The sequence below is a fragment of the Pezoporus occidentalis genome, unplaced genomic scaffold, assembly GCF_034315485.1.
Source record: "Pezoporus occidentalis ecotype Australia unplaced genomic scaffold, CSIRO_AGI_Poc_V1 ctg45, whole genome shotgun sequence".
Classification (NCBI taxonomy): Eukaryota; Metazoa; Chordata; class Aves; order Psittaciformes; family Psittacidae; genus Pezoporus; species Pezoporus occidentalis.
The window spans coordinates 4973061-4992285 of NW_026915780.1; the positions used below are offsets into that span (position 1 = coordinate 4973061).

Below are 19225 nucleotides of genomic sequence, written 5' to 3' on the forward strand. Positions count from 1 at the left end.
TGTGCTAAATGTTTGAGTCCCAGTAACCAAATTTAAGTGTGTCCAAGGTTGGTGGCAACTGATAACAGCAAGAGGTAGGAAGGGAAGTTCAGCATCTGTCCATCCACACATCCATCCATCCATCCATCCATCCATCCATCCATCCATCCATCCATCCATCCATCCATCCATCCACCCACCCACCCACCCACCCACCCATCCACCCACCCACCCACCCATCCATCCATCCATCCATCCATCCATCCATCCATCCATCCATCCATCCATTTAAGTTCTCCCTTGAATTTTGCCTTATGCCTGTTGAAGAGACTTGATCTAATACCCAATGATAAAGCAGAAGTTGGAAAGGGCAAGCAGTGGCTTGCAGAAGGAGGATGGATCTGAAACAATCTTATTGTTTGCTGAGCACAGAAAGGACAATAATTAGTAGAATGAGCCATTAAACCACAATCCCATCAAATTTCACTGAAAAGTAAAAAAGTTACCATAAACTTAAGGATAACCGGAAGAGTTTGACAGATATCACAGCTTGAAAACTGTTTTCTTCCAACCAAGAACTCCAAACCCAAAGTTGGTGCTAAAGTTCACAACCTGCCGTGAATTGCTTCACCCCTGAAAATGCCAAAGTGTTTTGTCATTAAATAAAGTTTAACACTGCTTTTAAACAAATATTGACACTCTTGCCACATTGTTTATGCTGTGGGTGAGAAACTAAGAGTGCTCTGTATTATTAATACATACTTCTGCTTATACGGTTTGGCCAACTTCCTAAACAATCCATTCCATGTAGTTTTGAATTTGGAGTTCCATGAATTTATCTGGGCTGGTCACTTTCCACTTGTGCCTCCTTTTCCCAATGTCAGTTGTAATTGCATCGAACACTTCTGCTACCCTGGCAAAATAAATAAGCCCATAGCCAGAGGAAAAGTCAAAGCCAAGGACATTTCTATTAGAAAGGAGAGAGACTGCGTCCATGAAGACATTTAAAACCACAAAAATATGCTTTATGAAGTGAACAACTGTTTGACCAGCACTGCGGTGTCTGTAAAGAAAGAGGCTAAACACACACACACACACACACACACACACTCCCTGCTATCACAAGTAGTTCTACTTTAGTCACTCAAGCATGGCAATATATAGCATACAGATATGAGTCTGAGCCATGAAGGAAAACAGCAACTACATCATTCCCACTGACTGTTTTCAGTCACTTATAAATTCCATTCTATAAACAATCACTCCCCAGGCTGCTTCCCATCCCAACCCTGCACCCAAATACTCCCTGACTTATTCAAGACCCAGCTGCACTATCAGCAATTCTTCTTCTTTAATTACCCACATAGTAGGAACAGGATGGCTTGCAGTTCCCACCCAGCACAAACACAGACTGAATTCACAGAATCCCAGAGTGGTTTGCGTTGGAAAGGACCTTAAAGCTCACCCAGTTCCAACCCCTGCCACAGGCAGGGACACCTTCCACTAGAGCAGCTTGCTCCAAGCCCCTGTGTCCAACCTGGCCTTGAACACTGCCAGGGATGGGGCAGCCACAGCTTCTCTGGGCAGCCTGTACCATTGTCTCACCACCCTTGCCCTTCTTTGTTATTGCAATGTGTTTGCCAAAACATCACATGGTATTTGCCAAGTGCCCTCCAACCTAGTGAGTACTCAGGGCAATATTCTCAGTCAATAATGACTTCCAACCCCAAATGCCAGAAATTCAGACATTTAAGGCTGTACCCTGGAAGCCCTCCAAGCCCAAGTGCTTACCAAAGTTAGGAATGACCAGAAACACCTAAATGCAGGCTCCAGCCACTGGCCACAGCTGCAGCCCAACACTGATGCTCTCCACAGAAGCAGTCCCAGCCCTCTTTGCTCCTGCACTGACCTTCTATTGGAGACATGGGATCAGATTAAGGCACTTTGCCTTAGGTTTCTGTGCCACTTCCTTGTTCTTGAGAGTCACTGCAGTGTCTGGAAACAATTTTCTGTGGCCATTGTTTTAAATAAATTGACTGTATTTCTTTGCTGAAGCAGACCCTCCTGAAAGCAAAAGCACAATTTCCCTTGCTTTGGCAAGGATCTTGATTCAGAAACAGAAAATGCCCTAAAGCAGCTCCCAACCAGATTCCCTGTAGGACAGCAGCGGTGAGAGCTACCACCATACTGGACCATTCTGTAGAACTACACCATTCCATAGAAACGATGCCAACAGCATATCACAATAACAGGGCACCAAGCAAAACTTAAGAGGCAAAACCCCCCAGAAAACCATGTTCCTTACCAACACCAAGCCCTGCCTGACCCTTCCAATAGGACTGGGTCCCAGGAGAGCTCAAGGGTGGTGCCACCCACTCATTAAACCAGCCATCTGGCCAGCATCATGCTGAATTACTTCACTTCCAGTGACACTCGCAACAATGGGGCACCTTCTCCAAGTTCCCCTTCAAGATCTCCCATAGAATGGCTCGAACAACATAAAAAGGAAAAAAAGTCATAATATGATGTGGTTTTGTAAAATGAAGTCAGTCTGACTCCTGCAAAGCCCACCCCAGGCTGTACATCTTGTTGCCTTTGTGAGCAATGCCCACTTCCATAGAAGAACCTATATATGCTTGACTTGGACATCAGCTCGTTTTAGAAAGACTCTATTAGCCCTTCTGAGTTCCTGTTGCCTGGGAGAAACACAGGCAAAGAAAATAGGCTTAAGAAATGGATTTCCATAAACCAAATTTTAACATAGGCATCCTGATATCCAGAAGTCTCATCCAAAAGACTTCATTCTTGTTCAAAAGGTTCATCGTTTTGTTAAGTGTAAATGTTTGGTAGGGTGCTGGAATTGCTTTCCTGTAATGAGTGCAAGTGTCAAGTTTTAGTAGTAGCAACATAGTTAACATAATATTAGCATGGGGATGCAATTTTGACCAAATGGGTTTGCACAGGAAATTATCATAGAATCATAGAACAGTTAGGGTTGGAAAGGACCTTAAGATCACCAAGTTCCAACCCCCCTGCCATGGGCAGGGACACCTCACACTAAACCATGTCACCCAAGGCTCTGTCCAACCTGGCCTTGAACACCGCCAGGGATGGAGCATTCACAACCTCCCTGGGCAACCCATTCCAGTGCCTCACCACCCTCACAGGAAAGAATTTCTTCCTTCTATCCAATCTAAACTTCCCCTGTTTAAGTTTTAACCCATTACCCCTTGTCCTATCACTACAGTCCCTAATGAAGAGTCCCTCCCCAGCATCCCTATAGGCCCCCTTCAGATACTGGAAGGCTGCTCTGAGGTCTCCACGCAGCCTTCTCTTCTCCAGGCTGAACAGCCCCAACTTTCTCAGCCTGTCTTCATACAGGAGGTGCTCCAGTCCCCTGATCATCCTCGTGGCCTCCTCTGGACTTGTTCCAACAGTTCCATGTCCTTTTTATGTTGAGGACACCAGAACTGCACACAATGCTCCAGGTGAGGTCTCACAAGAGCAGAGTAGAGGGGCAGGATCACCTCCTTCGACCTGCTGGTCACGCTCCTTTTGATGCAGCCCAGGATACGGTTGCTTTCTGGGCTGCGAGCACACACTGAAGCCGGCTCATGTTCGTTTTCTCATCGAGCAACACCCCCAAGTCCTTCTCCACAGGGCTGCTCTGAATCTCTTCTCTGCCCAACCTGTAGCTGTGCCTGGGATTGCTCCGACCCATATTTGAACATAAAAATTAATGGTTGATCCTAAATAACAGGATTTACAGTTGCATAAAATAAGTATTAGTTATTTGACTGTTATATGGAAGTTACATAAAGATTTCCCTACATTAACATCTGGATATCATGACATCTAGATTGAGATAAATAAAATAAGTCCTTTCCATTTTAGCAGCAAAGCTTCTACCAATTTATTTTCTGTTTAAGCAAGTCTAGCAGTTGTGTGGTAAAGATGAGAAAGTACATATTGCCTTGTTCAATCTTCAGTTCACCTGATGGCCAACAACTGCATGGTACATCTGCAGCGGAAAGCCTGTTGTGTATAAAGGTTTTCTAATATGGGATTTTATGCATTGCCCTAAGTTGTGAGTGAAACAGCTGAGAAGAGGGAGTCAGAGCTACAGAAGACCAGTTCAATCAGCACAGACAGCCTGTAGAGGTACCTAAGACAGACTTCCAATAAAGTAAACTATCCTAGTAGAAAACATGTTATTTCAGTAATATGGGTAGTATATTTATTTTAATAATATTATAATTTATTTTTATTTAATGTATATGTATCTTACTATATTGTATGTAATTTAATATGGGAGTTATGTAGAATTGAGCAGTAAACGTAACATTGACCACGTTTTACTGATGAGATGATGCTAACGATGAGGGGTGCACTCCCTCAGCCACAGATGACTGCTAACCCTGCGCCTGACTTTCACATCTCATCAGTGGGACGAGCAACGCTGTGATCGTGCTGCCACAGCTGCACCCAGCAATTCAAATGCACTTCACCTCTCAGCCCCCCTTGGCATCTGTAGCACCCTTCTTCTCAAGCAAGATGCTATCTCTGGCCATGCTTTCCGATTCGTATGTGGGGAAATGTACTCTTATTCTCCAGTCAGTTAGAGGTGTGTTTTATTACAGGTTTGTTTTGCACCAGAGTGACAATGAGAGATTCTTTAGTGTTTGATTTGCCTGCTTCTGGTTGACCTGCAGATTTGGGGTATTTTTCCTGAAGAGCAAAGCTGTAGTGGATTTTAAACCCTCCACAGCATCCTGAAACTTTCCAGTTTTCCAGCCCAGACTGTCAACTCTGCTTCCTTGCCAGACACATGAACTTAGCCCTGATGCAGACAAAAGAAATCTCTTTCATTGCCAGATCTGCCCAGTGTCTTGGAAAATAGGGATCAGCTCCGTTAAGAGGACAACTTTCAGCTCTTCTTTCTGAGCAGACTCTAAGCTCAGGCTTCCACGGACACCTGCTTTCCCCCCTGCATCCCCCTCCTCCTGCGAGGTTACCCCACTCACCACCGCCATACGCAGCACCAGCAGATAGTGCTCTAGTGGTTGAGTCCAGACAGGGTGAGCGCAGGTTTCAGAGAGGATGGTGCTGAGTTTTTAGCTTCAATTCGCCCCCTCGTGGACTTACCTGACCAGAGGTTCTTGGCAGTTCTGATTTCAGCCCCATGGGCTGCTGTTCCTCTCTCAGCTTTAGGGGGCTTTGGGAAAGGGGGGCAGACACAGCCTAAATCACAGCTTTGACCGTCAATAACATCTCACAGACGTAAGTTCCTCTGCAGAGTGGTAATGTGTACCGTTAGCTTCATTTTGAAGGGGGGAGGAAGGCTGTGCTTTCACTGGGAGCAGCCACAAGAAGTGAACAGACCAAAGAAATAAAAGGACAGGGGAATGGCTTTAACCTGCTCGAGGGGAGACTGAGATGAGCTCTTAGGCAGAAGCTCTTCCCTGTGAGGGTGCTGAGGCGCTGGCACAGGGTGCCCAGAGAAGCTGTGGCTGCCCCATCGCTGGCAGTGTTCAAGGCCAGGTTGGACACAGGGGCTTGGAGCAAGCTGCTCTAGTGGAAGGTGTCCCTGCCCGTGGCAGGGGCTGGAACTGGAGGAGCTTTAAGGTCCCTTCCAACACCAACCAGTTTGGGATCCTGTAAGTCTATGAAATGAGGCAACCCCATATGTGCCATCTGCCCTAGGAACTCAAGAGCAGCAAGCAGGATGGTGCAGAAAAAGTGCTGCAAGAGAGTCATCACGTGTAAAAGATGTGAGTTGGCAGGGTTAGGTTGCCTTGGAGTTCAAAAGATGATGGGATGAATTAGTCCAAAGTAATGGTGCTTAAACTCTGCACGCTATGGTGCTTCAAATGAAAGTGTGGGAGTGCACAGCAGTGCAAAGTGCAGGAACAGATTCAGTGCTATGATCAGCCTGTTTGGTTTAATAGCAGGTAAAGGTATAACTCTAAGAAGAAAAACAGTGAATGCGAGTTAAAGTGATGACAGGAATGGAATGGAGGAAAAGAAGGGAGAGCAGTCTGCCTGTATTAGTAAGATGGACGAATAGCTTTTGTTATTCAGGGGATGTAGTTCCATGTATTTGTACATGAGCCTTTGAATAGAAAGTCTATTTCTTCTCACACCCCTGACAGATCATGTTCTCATTTTCTCTCTAATCAATTCCTAATTATCATCCACTTCCTTAGGGAGTTTATGAGGACAAGTACTGCAGTACCATGACTACTAAGCAAACGCACTGAAATCGGAGGAAAACTTTCTTAAGATGCAGATAGATTAAACTGGTGAGCTGCTCTGGGAGGTTCTTTCCTCACTTTCTCCATCCAGTTAGTCAAGATTACATATGCACTGGTTTTAGCAGTAACTTCATGCAATAAAAAGCACTTAACAAATGAAGTTACTGCATATTCACAGAGTAACAGTACAAAGAGGCTAAACTGGCTGAAATCCCGAAGGCCAGTGGGTCTAGCCCTGACTCTTGCAGAAGGGATGGAGTTTGGGGGTTGAAGGGAACGAAACAGATGGGGTGTGCATCAGGCATCTGAGCAGCGCAGCTGGACACACAGCACAGGAGGTATAGATGTAGACAGTACACACAATAAGAATGTAGATATAAGCAAAGCTTTCTGCTATGCATTTCTATACAGTCAAGAAGGAGAATGGCCTTCATGTTTTGAGTGACACTACCAATCCCACTACCCCCAGGTAACTTCATCAGATGCTGGATGGGAGGTTGCCAAGCTCAGGTTTGCATCCTAAAGTCAAGGGTAGAGCAAGATGAGGCAGACCTTCAGCTACCTCTTCTTTGCCTGGCTACTTCCTATCTCTGAGATAATTCTGCCTCTTGGTGTGAAGAAAGCCTCACAACAACTCGCTGACAGTGAACTTCACAGTCTGACTTAACGTCAGCTCTGCGTGTCATTTTGGTTTCCTCTCACTGACAGGCAACAATGGGGAGGGACTTAGGGCAAAGGGAGGGGGGGAAAACAGAGTAAAGGATCATGTAAACATAGAATAATTTGGGGTGGAAGGGACCTTCAAAGGTCATCTAGTCCAGCCCCCCTGCAAAGACCTTCCACTAGACCAGACTGATCAGAACCCGTGCTTTCTAGGTGGAAGAGACAGTGGGAAATAATAAAAGAATTTAGGGACAGCAGGAATTCTCTCAACAATAACTCAATCAAGGAGATTCCTCGAATTTCAAATGAATATTTATGTATTTATTCTCACTCTAAGGATGGCAGTGACAACCTACCATTGCATGCAAATACATACTCAGTGGCACTCACCATTCACCGCTCTGGGTTGGTGCCTACTAACTTCTTGATCACCACTATTCCCCCTGGACATTTGCAACTGCAGATTTAATCACCTCCACAGTATCTTTCTGGTATACAAGAACAACATGTACATAATCTAATGCCCTGCTCAATGTGTGTCTCACTGTAGTTTGGAAAGATGTAATTTTGAAACATCCTCAGCTTCCTTAACACAAATACAAAACGGTTATGGGGAGGGAAGGAAAGAAAAAAGTCCTCTGCTATTGAAACCACAGGACCTTACTGCTTGGCACAGAAGCCACAGAGACCAGACAATTGTTAGTCATGATCATTTGTTTTACAGCTTGAGACATTTCCCTCATGGAATAAATGAACTGGCTTTGCAAAACTACCTCTGAGCGTAGCCACACGTAGCCATGTACTCGGCATCACACACACAACGACTCCAGTTTCCATTTCAGACATTCCAAAATACTGGCAATCAAGCCAGAATGTCCAGTTTCCCTGATTTAACGTCCAGCACTTGCTAAAATTTCCAGGAAACTGATATTTATATGAACTGTGCCAAAGCTTTTCTGTACAAAGTATTTTCAATTGTACTTTGGAAAGAACTGTGCACTGAAGTAGCAAAGAATAAAACCCAGTCCAGATCTGTAACCCGATAATACATCAAAAATACAAATCCGAATTCATTGTATTAATGACAAACTTTGCTTCTGTGTCTCTGCTTATTACTAATCTTGTTTTAAATGCTTAAAAAAACCATTCAGAGACAGTTTTGATTGCAACACAGACTCATATAATAGGGGTGGAAAGGACCTTAAGATCATCTAGTTCCAACACGGGTAGCTATAAATATGGCTGGATATTAGAAGAGTTAATGTTAAACATTCTTCAGGATATACATGGGGTTATGGATATCTGATGAAGGAAATTAACTATAAATAAAAGAGCAATCAGAAAACCACTTTTAAACAGATGATGGAAAATGACTGGGTGCAATAAGAGAGCATCTCACGTCCCACTAGATGGAGCTACGGGCTAGAAATCTGGTCACATATTTCACTAATCCCAACGGTGCAGAAAAACCATTTACAGAAGTCATGCTCCTACTGCACACGCAAATCCTGAACTATTGTCCTGAGGTATTTATGCTTCACAGTAGCTTCTACATAAATCAGAGGCATAAAGATGTGCTGTGCTAGCTGTCATTGCAAGGACATTGTCAGTAAGCCTAAAGTAGCTAGCTAGAAACAAAGGAGAAAAGTTAATGGGTTTGCATATTAAGAGACCACAACAACAAAGAATAAGAACAAAGAGAATCAACCCTCTTTTTGCAAATGATGAACCAATTGTTTTGAAATAAAAAGGCAGATGAATAATGACTTCTGTTTTAAACACAATTTCCTGGCTTTCGGAACGCTTGATTTTTCCTAGTGGTGTTAGGTGCCGTAGCAGAGAAGGCGATTTTAATTCACTTTTGCTGAGAGCTGTACGTCACTTCACTGTGCACTGCACGTGGCATGGATGGGCTGCAGAACATAATACTGCTTCAACAGGAAGCTCAAACATGCGTCACCATCAGCAAGATGAACCTGCAGTGTAAATACGCTACAAAGCACTTCAGCAAGATCATTCCTGCTTAGCATCTTTCACGCTCAACAGTACCGCAGACCTCCAGTCCTTGGCACTGTGTCACCTTGCCAGATTCCCATACGTGTGTGATTTACCACAGCAACGGAACAAGTAACTCAGTAATGAGGTGTTCAGTCATGTCAGTGTCAATACACTGTATGGCTGGGTAAGTTTGTAGTGATCCAGGCGAGTAAGGGCAGGCGCTGGTGCCTGGGGATAAAGAGCTCCCCGGTTTGGGGTAAGCTGGCTGAAACAGAACTGAAATACAGCTGAAGGGAGAAGGAGCACTGTCAGGGATCCGGGTCTAGAGGAATTCTTGCTGTAATTGTGTGGAATGCAGCCCTTTCTTTGTAAACCATAAAGTGCCAGCTACCCAGTGGAAGAGTTTTACTACGAAGCTGTTTCCAGAAGAGCAGCACGTTTAGGAATGACAGTCACCAGAACCTGTCTATAGCCCTTGGATTTATTCTCTGAGATAGATATTTCAACAGAGAGGAAAGGCTGCGCAGCCTATTGTTTACCAAACAAGTAATTACACTGTAATTAAATTTAGTTGATTGTTCTCCTTCACAGTAAGACAATCCCATTCACTAGCCAAGCTTCAAGGACACCCATAAATACAGGTACAAAGATTAGTCTCTCTGTTAGAGAAATGTTCAATATCTTAGCCAAAACCAGGTCCCACTATACACACATCAGCAATCAAGACTGTGTATTAAACAGCCTGTTTGAAAGAGCTTAAGGCCAGATCTACAACGGTTACAAACATCCTAATACCTTAACTAGAATGGTACCGGATCTGTGACCTACAGTATGATGATTTCTATTGAGGAGAAACAGATTTTAGGCACTGGTGAAGTAGTAATGAAAAAACCAAGGAAAATGTATTAGCATCTGGAAGACAGGCAATCAGCAATAGCTAACATGACAAATTCAAGCCAGCCATGGTAGGAGAAGCAGATGCACAAGAGCACAAATACAAGCACACAGTGAAAAACAAGTGTTTTGGTTTATGATGATAACAAGGAGACCATCAGGACATTCTTTTCCAGGCAGATGTGCTGTTCAAAATAAAACACTCCCCAATGAGAAGGAAAACGAAGCACTCACAAAAGGTTCTGTTGAATTCTTTTAATAACACTAAGAAAATATCATAGTATTAAAGTCCTGCATGGGATCCTCAAAAGGTTATTTCTGTTGGGATTTCTTCGTGTTTATAAACCAAAGTTCTCCCCCCCCCCCCCCCCCCCCCCCACTGTGTTTCCTTTTCAACCAACTACTCCTTTAGAATGGCATTTCCAGTTAAAACACAGCTAACCTATAAATACCTGAATACCACACCACACATTGTGTGCGTGGGTTTTGTTTAAATCTGAGCGGAAGTAATGGTAAATCTATTCAACACAGGGAAGCAAACGTCGATCTGTTAAGCAGGGAATGTAACAGCCAGCAAAGAATACATTGCATACATAATACAGAAGGAAAACATTATCGTCTGGAGTATGTGAAATTACACTGATTTTGCACCTTACACCTATTAGAAGTTACTCTGTTGGCCAATACTAATCCACTGAAGAAGCAGAATGTTGGTCAGAAGTCTAATGTTTCCTGTACCAGCACAGAGAGAATATAAGCAGTCCAATGCTGTTAAAAAGAAAACATGAAATCCAGCTCATGTTTCTGGTTAGGGATCGATTTCTTCGGGAACTACTGTTAACATAACATCTTCGTTGCCCCTGCGTACGACCATGTTCAGTGTACTGTCCTTTTTAATAATGTCACTGACATCACTGGCTGAACTTATCGACTGTCCATTGATGCTTATAATCACATCGTTGTCCTTCAGGCCACCGCTGAAAACACAAAGCAGCAGTGTGTTATTCTAATTGCCATCTCATTGTCTTTACAACAGTGCTTAAAGCCCAAGATTGCTGTTTTTTTGACTATTTCCCACCCAAAGGCAGTTGCACAGGGATGCAGCGGGCATGCAAAAAGCAATTGGAATTTATGAAGTGGTGGTGATTACAACACAATGCAGAAACCTCAGAAATCGGATGGAGGTACAAGATTGGTGAATCCCAAGTTTCACCGCCTTTAAGGGAATTCACTATTGCAAATAGTGCAATAATTCTGCAATAAGGATCCTAGATGCTGATTTGGTACAGGATGGAGGTATATTTCTCTCGTAAAATAATTGTGACCAGGCACTCATGTTAGAGGGGAAATTTTCCAGTCTTCTTCGTGTATACAATCTGAGTGGCACTATGTGTTAACACATGAGGAATTTTAGTCCCACATCCGTACTATTCTCCATACCTAACTAAAACACAAAGATCAGGTGATTTGCCAGTAAAACCTGAGCAGAATAACACACACAGCAATCTGACCCAGTCACCAAAAAGCATGTGTGTCCTTCCTCTTGCTTGTCCATAGCCCTCAGAATCCTTTCTCCTGATCTCAAGCACCATATGAAAACCAAAACCTTCTACGACTCATAATCACAGAATGGTTTGGGTTGGAAGGGACCTTAAAGCTCATCCAGCTCCAACCCCTGCCACAGGCAGGGACACCTTCCACTAGAGCAGCTTGCTCCAAGCCCCTGTGTCCAACCTGGCCTTGAACACTGCCAGGGATGGGGCAGCCACAGCTTCTCTGGGCACCCTGTGCCAGCGCCTCAGCACCCTCACAGGGAAGAACTTCTCCATAAGATGTAACCTAAATCCCCCCTGTTCAAGTTTGAACCCATTACCTCTTATCCTACCACTACAGTCCCTGATGAAGAGTCCCTGATCGCATCTTTGTCAGCCCCTTTAAACACTGGAGGGCTGCTCTGAGGTTTCCACACAGCCTCTAGTCTCCAGGCTGAGCAGACCCAATTTTCTCAGCCTGGCTTCAGAAGAGAGGTGCCTCAGCCCCTGATCATCCTCATAGCCCTCCTCTGAACCCAACAGCTCCATGCCCTTCTATGTTGAGGACATCAGATAGGCCAGAACTGGAGCCAGCACTGCAAGGCTCCTCTGCCCAGGGCTGTGTCTCTCCCTGAGCTGGCTGAGATTGCTGCCGGGACCAAGAATCAGGCTGGTGAGGAATACCATCAACCACAGTGTCTTGCCCGATCTTGCACAATGATCTGGCTCCAAGTTGTGGAAATATTAACCAAGTAACCAGATCAGACATGATTCAACCTTTCAACATAATCCTTCTTCACAAAACCACAGAGCAGTCATCGGCCTCTTCCGCCCACAGAAGACGCCTTACATGAGCGTCTCCTGCAAGCAGGATGCTTTGGCCAATGTTTGCAACAAATCTGGTTGCCTACTGAAGACATGGCTTAAAACATGTTCATTGGAGAAACCATTCCAGATTATCTCGGTCTCTCGTGCCGTCTCTACATCCAATTCATACCCAGGACAGGGCACTGAAGAACTGTTCTGGTCCCCTATCAGCATGTCTACACAATATGCATTGGAGGGGAAGTGGCAAACCCATGGGCAAACCCATTGGCAAAAGGACTAGGAGTGGAGGAGACAGAGCAAACATGGGCTGCGTTTTAATTGCATCCTGATTTGAGTTTGCCTCCGAGTTATGAGGCTAGACTGCCTCACATTTCTTCTACCTCTCTAATATCCTTCTCCCACTCTCTGCTGTTATTTGCATTCCTATAACAATTTCTCTGCACCTTCAGATCGGACCTTCTTGTCAAGGCAGTCAGTTCAGTCCCACACTGGAGCAGCCACATTATTCCTACACTAACTGCAGTTTAATGTCACATTACAGACATACACCAGTATTCTGCATGACCACTGCTGACAAGAGGAATCTTCTACAAAGCACAGCAATAATTCAGAGACCACGTTAGTTAAAGCTATATATCGTACAGTGATATCCAAACTGCAACAAGGAGACATCATCCAACCATAGAATCGTAGAATAGTTAGGATTGGAAAGGACCTTAAGATCATCTAACTCCTTGTAGTCTCCCTAAGAGATAACATATGCCTGCTCCAAGTAGCTTTCTGCCTACATGCCTTTGGTGCTACATATGCCTTTGCTGCCATGAAGATTTACTCGTCTTAAATGATCTGCAGTTTCAGAAAATGAATAAATTTTCCCATTTCCTACCTGGGATTATTCAGTGGTTTCATACCAAACAAACTCTGAAAGTGTCTCCAGCAGGAGCCAGACTCACCAGTGCTGGTGACCACAGACCACATAGAATCCCAGACTGGTTTGTGTTGGAAGGGACCTTAAAGCTCATCCAGTTCCAACCCCTGCCACAGGCAGGAACACCTTCTGCTAGGTCAGGTTGCTCCAAGCCCCTGTGTCCAACCTGGCCTTGAATGCTGCCAGGGATGGGGCAGCCACAGCTTCTCTGGGCACCCTGTGCCAGCACCTCAGCACCCTCCCAGGGAAGAACTTCTTCCTTATATCTAACCTAAATCTCCCTAAGTTTGAACCCATCACCCCTTGTCCTATCACTACCTGCTCTTATAAAAAGTCCCTCTCCAGATTTCTTGTCAGCTTCCTTTAGGTATTAGAAGACTCTTATAAGGTCTCCTGTACGTCAGCCAGGCATCCCATGAAGTGTGGTACCAACCAGCATGTGAGCTTCTGAGCAAATACTGAGTAACACAAAGAAAAAGATCAGTCACCCAAAACCAAAAGCTCTTCCCAGTAGTGTGGCTCCTGACAAAGCTCTCACATAGAAGAGCATCTCCTGCCTAAGAGAGGATTTCACCCCTGATGGGGGAAAGCCAGGAGAGGTTCTGGTTTTGTCCAGCACTGAAGTGCTTGGGCTGAATTGGACACATCTTCACTAGGTGGTCGCAAAGCTTCTCCCTCACCCTCCTGCACGAGGGACCAGCGGGGCCGTGGGGAGCATGCACAAGCAAACATCTTTATTCAGCACTGGCATCGGTACAGCAGATGTCTTGGATGCAGTCACTGAGAAAAAATGAGGACGGAGTTTCCACGCCCACTGAATCCTTGCCCTTTCGGTTGGGAACGCTGACAGAGCTCCTGATACGTTCCCAATATTGCCCATCAGGGACCGGCCTGAAACCACAAACTGATTTCCAACAGACAACCTAATAGCAATCAGATGGTTGTAACTGTGTTAATTTAGCATGATGAAGATAGCCAGTTAAGCAGAGAACATTCTCTATCATGACCCCCTTAAGTCAGTGGCAGTGGTTTTGAGAAAAAAAGGACTTCAACTTACGCTTCAGCTGGTGTTTCTGGAATTACTTCAATAACATAGGCCCCAGAGACAACATCAGGAAAGTCTTTATGGCGATCCTTCAGCTCTCTAGCTTTGCTGGAAAATGAAGAAACAGCAACAAAAACATTTTGACAAGATGGGAAAAAAAAATAAGCAGGCATTTTTACTTAGTTAAGTCACTTAACATTCACTAGCTGAGGTATTTTACACATGTTGATGTGACACTTCCCACTTTGTTTTAACTCTTACAAGTGTTTCAAAGAATTATTACACTTCTTTTTTGTACGCGTATAGGTTTTAATGCCTATGTCTAGTCAATGAAACCTTTTCAATACATACAGAGGATCACAACTAAAACACTGCAAAACTTGGTCTTTGGAATTACCAGATGCTGAACATCTAAAAAACCTCTTCAGGTTTCAATGCTTTGTTATACCTGTGATTCTGCCCATGGGAAAACTTCTGGTTATTTCTACAGGATGTAGTAACACCTACTCATGAGTCTTCTCTGGTTTGGGTATGAGTAAGGAAATCCACACAAAAGCTTCATTTTGTATTAAGTGAATAATTTAATGAACATGATTTTATAGTACCGGAAATATGCACATAGCTGCTGCGATTCGTGAAAACATACAACAGTAACAGAGCCCCAGGACACACCAACAATCACTACCTAGTCTCTTCTGAAGCATTAAGGAAAAGAAAAAGCCAAGGTGTTGATTAAAAGCTGGCTCAGCACAAGAGTCTACAGGAGAGTTCACCCATGTAGCAGATGAAAAAGAGCAAAAACTGGCTGCGAGTTGTCACCAGCACATACAGGGGCACACGCTGCTGGTTCAAACCTCCTTGTTTCTGCACATCCAAGAGCTTGATCCAAATGCATGCACTTCGGGAAGGTGAGGAACCACCACCTTTACTTACCTAGGAGTTAGAGACATCATTCGTATGCCAATGTATTTCTTTTTGGTTATAGCTTTTCCTACAGAAAGGAAAAATGGGTTTTGGTCAATTACTCTTACTAAAAGAGCCTCAAAGGCCATAAACTTTCTGATTTCTTCAGAAATCAGCTCTTTTGAAGTACATTCAGAAATGTACTTCATAGCTCTTTCAAAGCGGTGAACTGGTACCTTTAGCTTGTCTGTCATGGGATTCAGTTAGGAACTTCTTGATTTTATCCGATGGGATAGCAAACGAGATCCCTGCTGTAACTTTTAATGTGTTAATTCCAATAACTTCACCATCCTGGAGAACGAAGAAATTGTTATTAGCAAATGTGAAACGGCTCAAAGAGAAATGGGTGTTTCCTTCCAACCAACCACAGACACACAACACACTCTGTAGCTGGGTTTTCAAGTTGCTAAATGACTTCTTTAAATCTAATTTTTTGAGCGTGTTGATAAAAAACTATTCCACACTTTTGAAAACTGATGTGGATATTCACCTTCTAGCAGAAGAGAGACCAGAACTGGGCAGCTCTCCTGCTTCCAGCAGACAAGCGGCATATTCTCAGCCAATTTTTGTCTGTTTGTTTCAGCAGGCACCTCACGAAGCACAGCACCAAGCTGTTCTGAGCAGATATTGCATAATAATATAAACGACAGTTCATCAAAATCAAAAAGCTTTTCCCGGTACTGTGGCTCCAAGAGAGAGTTTCAGATCAAACATTCTGCTGTCAGCTGCTGATTCAAAACTCTTTTGAAATCTCAGCAGCTTCCCTCCCTCATATAACCCAGATAAAAACTTTCCAACTGTAATTCTTTAAGAGGTTACTAGTGCTGAAACTGTACTTTGAATTGGGCGAAAAAAAGACGCCAAATCTCCAAGGCAGAAACTGTGGCTACCTCCTCCTTCCAGTTTGTGCTGTCCCTCATCGAGGACCACTGGCTCGCCTCCCTTTGACCCCATGTGCTCCATCTGAGAGACTTCACACAGCAGTTAGGTTTTGTAACTTGCTTCAGTTGTTCTCTCTGGGGCTTATCCACAGTTGCTGGAGGTCAATGCTATGTTGTACAATAGCAGTAAATAAAGCCTAATATCCTGATAAATACAACCCCCTCGGTGTGATTTAAAATAAGGGGGGTTTTGAACCATTACGCTGAGCTGCAGTATAAAAAACCCCCAGTACTGTCAGTTGCATGGTACACACTGAGGGCAAACGCCTCCACTTTAAAATGTGCTTCTAACTTTTTGCAAGGCATGTGGCAAAACAAATTGGGCATTACACTTACTCAAAACTATGCAAACTATAAAGACCTTAAATATTGAAATCCAAGCGCATTTTGGGACTCGCCAACATGAACGCAGAGCAGTGATTAGTAAGAGCCACGTGAATTTTGTGTCGTCAGCCAGATATGAAGCTCTGAATCACGATTCTGGCGTGGGGCTTTGTTTGTTTGTTGGTTTGAGTGGAGTTCTTTGTTTTGTTTTTAAACTAAAAAGTTATAAGCTTGGTACTCAGCAAACGTAAAGAAGCTCTTACCAGATTTACTAGGGGTCCTCCGGAGTTCCCATACTGAAAATAAACACATGGCAAGAACATGTTTTAGTATCTACCTCTTCATTTATGGCAAGCAAAACATTAAAGGGATTTCTGAAATATTTCTGTAGCATTTTTTTCATTCTCCATTAAATCTGTGCAATAGAACAGTCCAACATCCAAACCCACTAACTACACTTAACATCACCCCTTTTAGCTGAGCTTTGCAAATGCTTAGTCCTTCTTCTCCTGCCAAAGTTAAGAAAGCCAAGGTTTTTCTTTTGTTTTAACAGTACCACACTAGCAACTTCAGAAGATTTTTAGGACAGCTCTGGGAGCTGTTAGAGAAGATTTCTTACAAGGTCAACAGCAGAAGTACAAAACCCATTGTTTTGCCTGAATGCAGAAACAAGCTTGAATCCTTAAACTAAGCTTGGCTTCTGTTTTAGCAAACACGATGGATTTTGAAAAGACACTTATTTGCCAGAGAAAAATGCATCCTCCCTTGTAAGAATTTTGAAGTGAAGGCAGATATTGTACTTAGTGTGGTTCCTTGGGGACTTTCAAACAACAATCAAGTGCTGCTGGAGTGCAGATGTCCGTATTTACAAGGATGAAAGGAAGGCCAGACTACCCTCACTGCTCTTAAGAACTGAATCACTGCTGAGATTTTCAAACTACTCAAGAAATATAAGAGCTGGAGTGGATGAGGCTCAAAGCAGGACGCACGTTGATAATGGCATCTGTCTGAATGTAGTCCATATCGGAGTTGCGGAGCCCCAGCTCCTTCCCTCCACGTTGAGTAGTACTGACGATCCCTGTCGTCACTGTGTTTTGCAGGGAAAACGGGCTTCCAATCGCCACCACAAATTCTCCTGGCCTCAAGTCTGCAGACTGCCCGAGCAGAAGAACTGGCAATTTACCCTACAAACAAACAGAAAATTAAAATATGAGTAGAAAAAGAAACAAGAAAAATTTGTATGTTAAAACACTGCAACAGTGAGAACGAACTACAGAAGCATGAACGCATCAATGGAGCAGAGAAAAAGAGAGAGGCTTTTATCTCTTGGCGACTTTGCTTGTTCTATGTTCTTTGACTATTTCATGTGGCTTGGGACAGAAAGATCCCAACAAGTTTCTCCTCCAACAAGTGGGCTCTTTGCACTGTGGTACTTTTTCCACAACAGGTACCCATTAAATCAAACGCAACTAACACACCAAAGGAATAGCTCCTCCCCGCTGTACAAAGCAAGCGTTTGAGGACACTATGAATGAGTTGTTTGCAGCAGCTTCTTGAAATAATTTCCCAACAGCTGCTGAAATAAAAGTAATATTGAGAGTGAGCACTACAGAGTCATGAAAGCAACAGGCAAAGTGTGCCAAACATGTATATGTGTAGTTAAAAGCATTTTATATTCTCATAAGACACCAGTTAATGTTTCATCTTACTTTGTTTTCAATACAGTATCTCTTCTAAATAATTATATTGCCTCCTACATACACTGATTTAAAGACTTTATGGGATTTTTCTATTCTGACCATTATACTTTACTTTCAAGATCTTATCTCTAATCATACTAAATATCATGTGATTGCAGACATTCCCATTATGGCACAAAGCATTCTTAAAATCCAGCATCAAGAAGGAAGGGAAGGTTGGATCCACACACCCTCACTCAATGCAATGGATCAAGGGAACCACGTGTGGTTGCGACAAGATGCGTTGTATCTGCACAGGAACTGAACCGGCTGGATAACAGATGATTCCAGCTGGACCAATAACTCCCCCTGCAGCAATCAGAAAACAGCTGGGAAGGCCTCCTACTCACCAAGTAAATAGAGAAGGGTGTTCTGAAACAGATCATACTTGAAATAAATACTTTGCCTTTCCTTACCACCTGTCTGTAAAACATTAAGCAGCATTCCTCCTTTCCTGGCATTTTTAAGGTCTTTACCCTTTTAGTGATGCAACACATTTTTTAATCTGCCAATGATCCTGACCCTCCCCAGGTATTTAACTACATATTTACTATGAGGGTGCTGAGGCGCTGGCACAGGGTGCCCAGAGAAGCTGTGGCTGCCCCATCCCTGGCAGTGTTCAAGGCCAGGTTGGACACAGGGGCTTGGAGCAAGCTGCTCTAGTGGAAGGTGTCCCTGCCTGTGGCAGGGGGTGGAACTGGATGAGCTTTAAGGTCCCTTCCAACACAAACTACTGGGATTCTTTACTTAATCATGTCACTAGGCTATTTCTATAAGCATCAATGGACCTCTACATGTATAAATTCAGGTTTCAGCTTAAGGATTTGGAGGATTAGAAGGTTACTGAACACAAAATCAAAACAGAAGAAGTCTGAAAGGATGCATGTTTTGCTTAGCAAACCTAACCTTAATCGAGCTTTCCTTCACACACACCCCACTTAAAAAATTCCTTGCTTTGCTCAACACACCTGGACACAAAAGGAAAAAGGCTTTAGTATAAACTTTCACAATAGAACAGTGATTCTAGATGCAGTGGAGTCCATACCTAGAGATTAACTTAAACCAGTTTTCAAGGAGTTACTCTATTAAAAACCAGAGTACCTTTGAGGTATTCTTGAGCTCTGTACCTAAAATGGA

General features: G+C 43.6%; 1 protein-coding gene across 1 annotated transcript in view; it reads right to left on the reverse strand.

Annotated features, from left to right (window-relative positions):
* Positions 1 to 10028: 10028 nt before the first annotated feature.
* The window catches only part of HTRA1 (HtrA serine peptidase 1), a 35893-nt gene continuing 26696 nt past the window's right edge, over positions 10029 to 19225 (reverse strand). Inside the window, exons 4-9 of the mRNA XM_062635250.1 lie at positions 17339 to 17533; positions 16613 to 16645; positions 15261 to 15375; positions 15055 to 15112; positions 14134 to 14229; positions 10029 to 10765 (exon numbers count right to left, since the gene is read on the reverse strand). Coding sequence (XP_062491234.1) covers positions 10597 to 10765; positions 14134 to 14229; positions 15055 to 15112; positions 15261 to 15375; positions 16613 to 16645; positions 17339 to 17533 — 666 coding nt within the window. The 3' untranslated portion in view covers positions 10029 to 10596. The remainder of the gene's footprint in view (positions 10766 to 14133; positions 14230 to 15054; positions 15113 to 15260; positions 15376 to 16612; positions 16646 to 17338; positions 17534 to 19225) is intronic.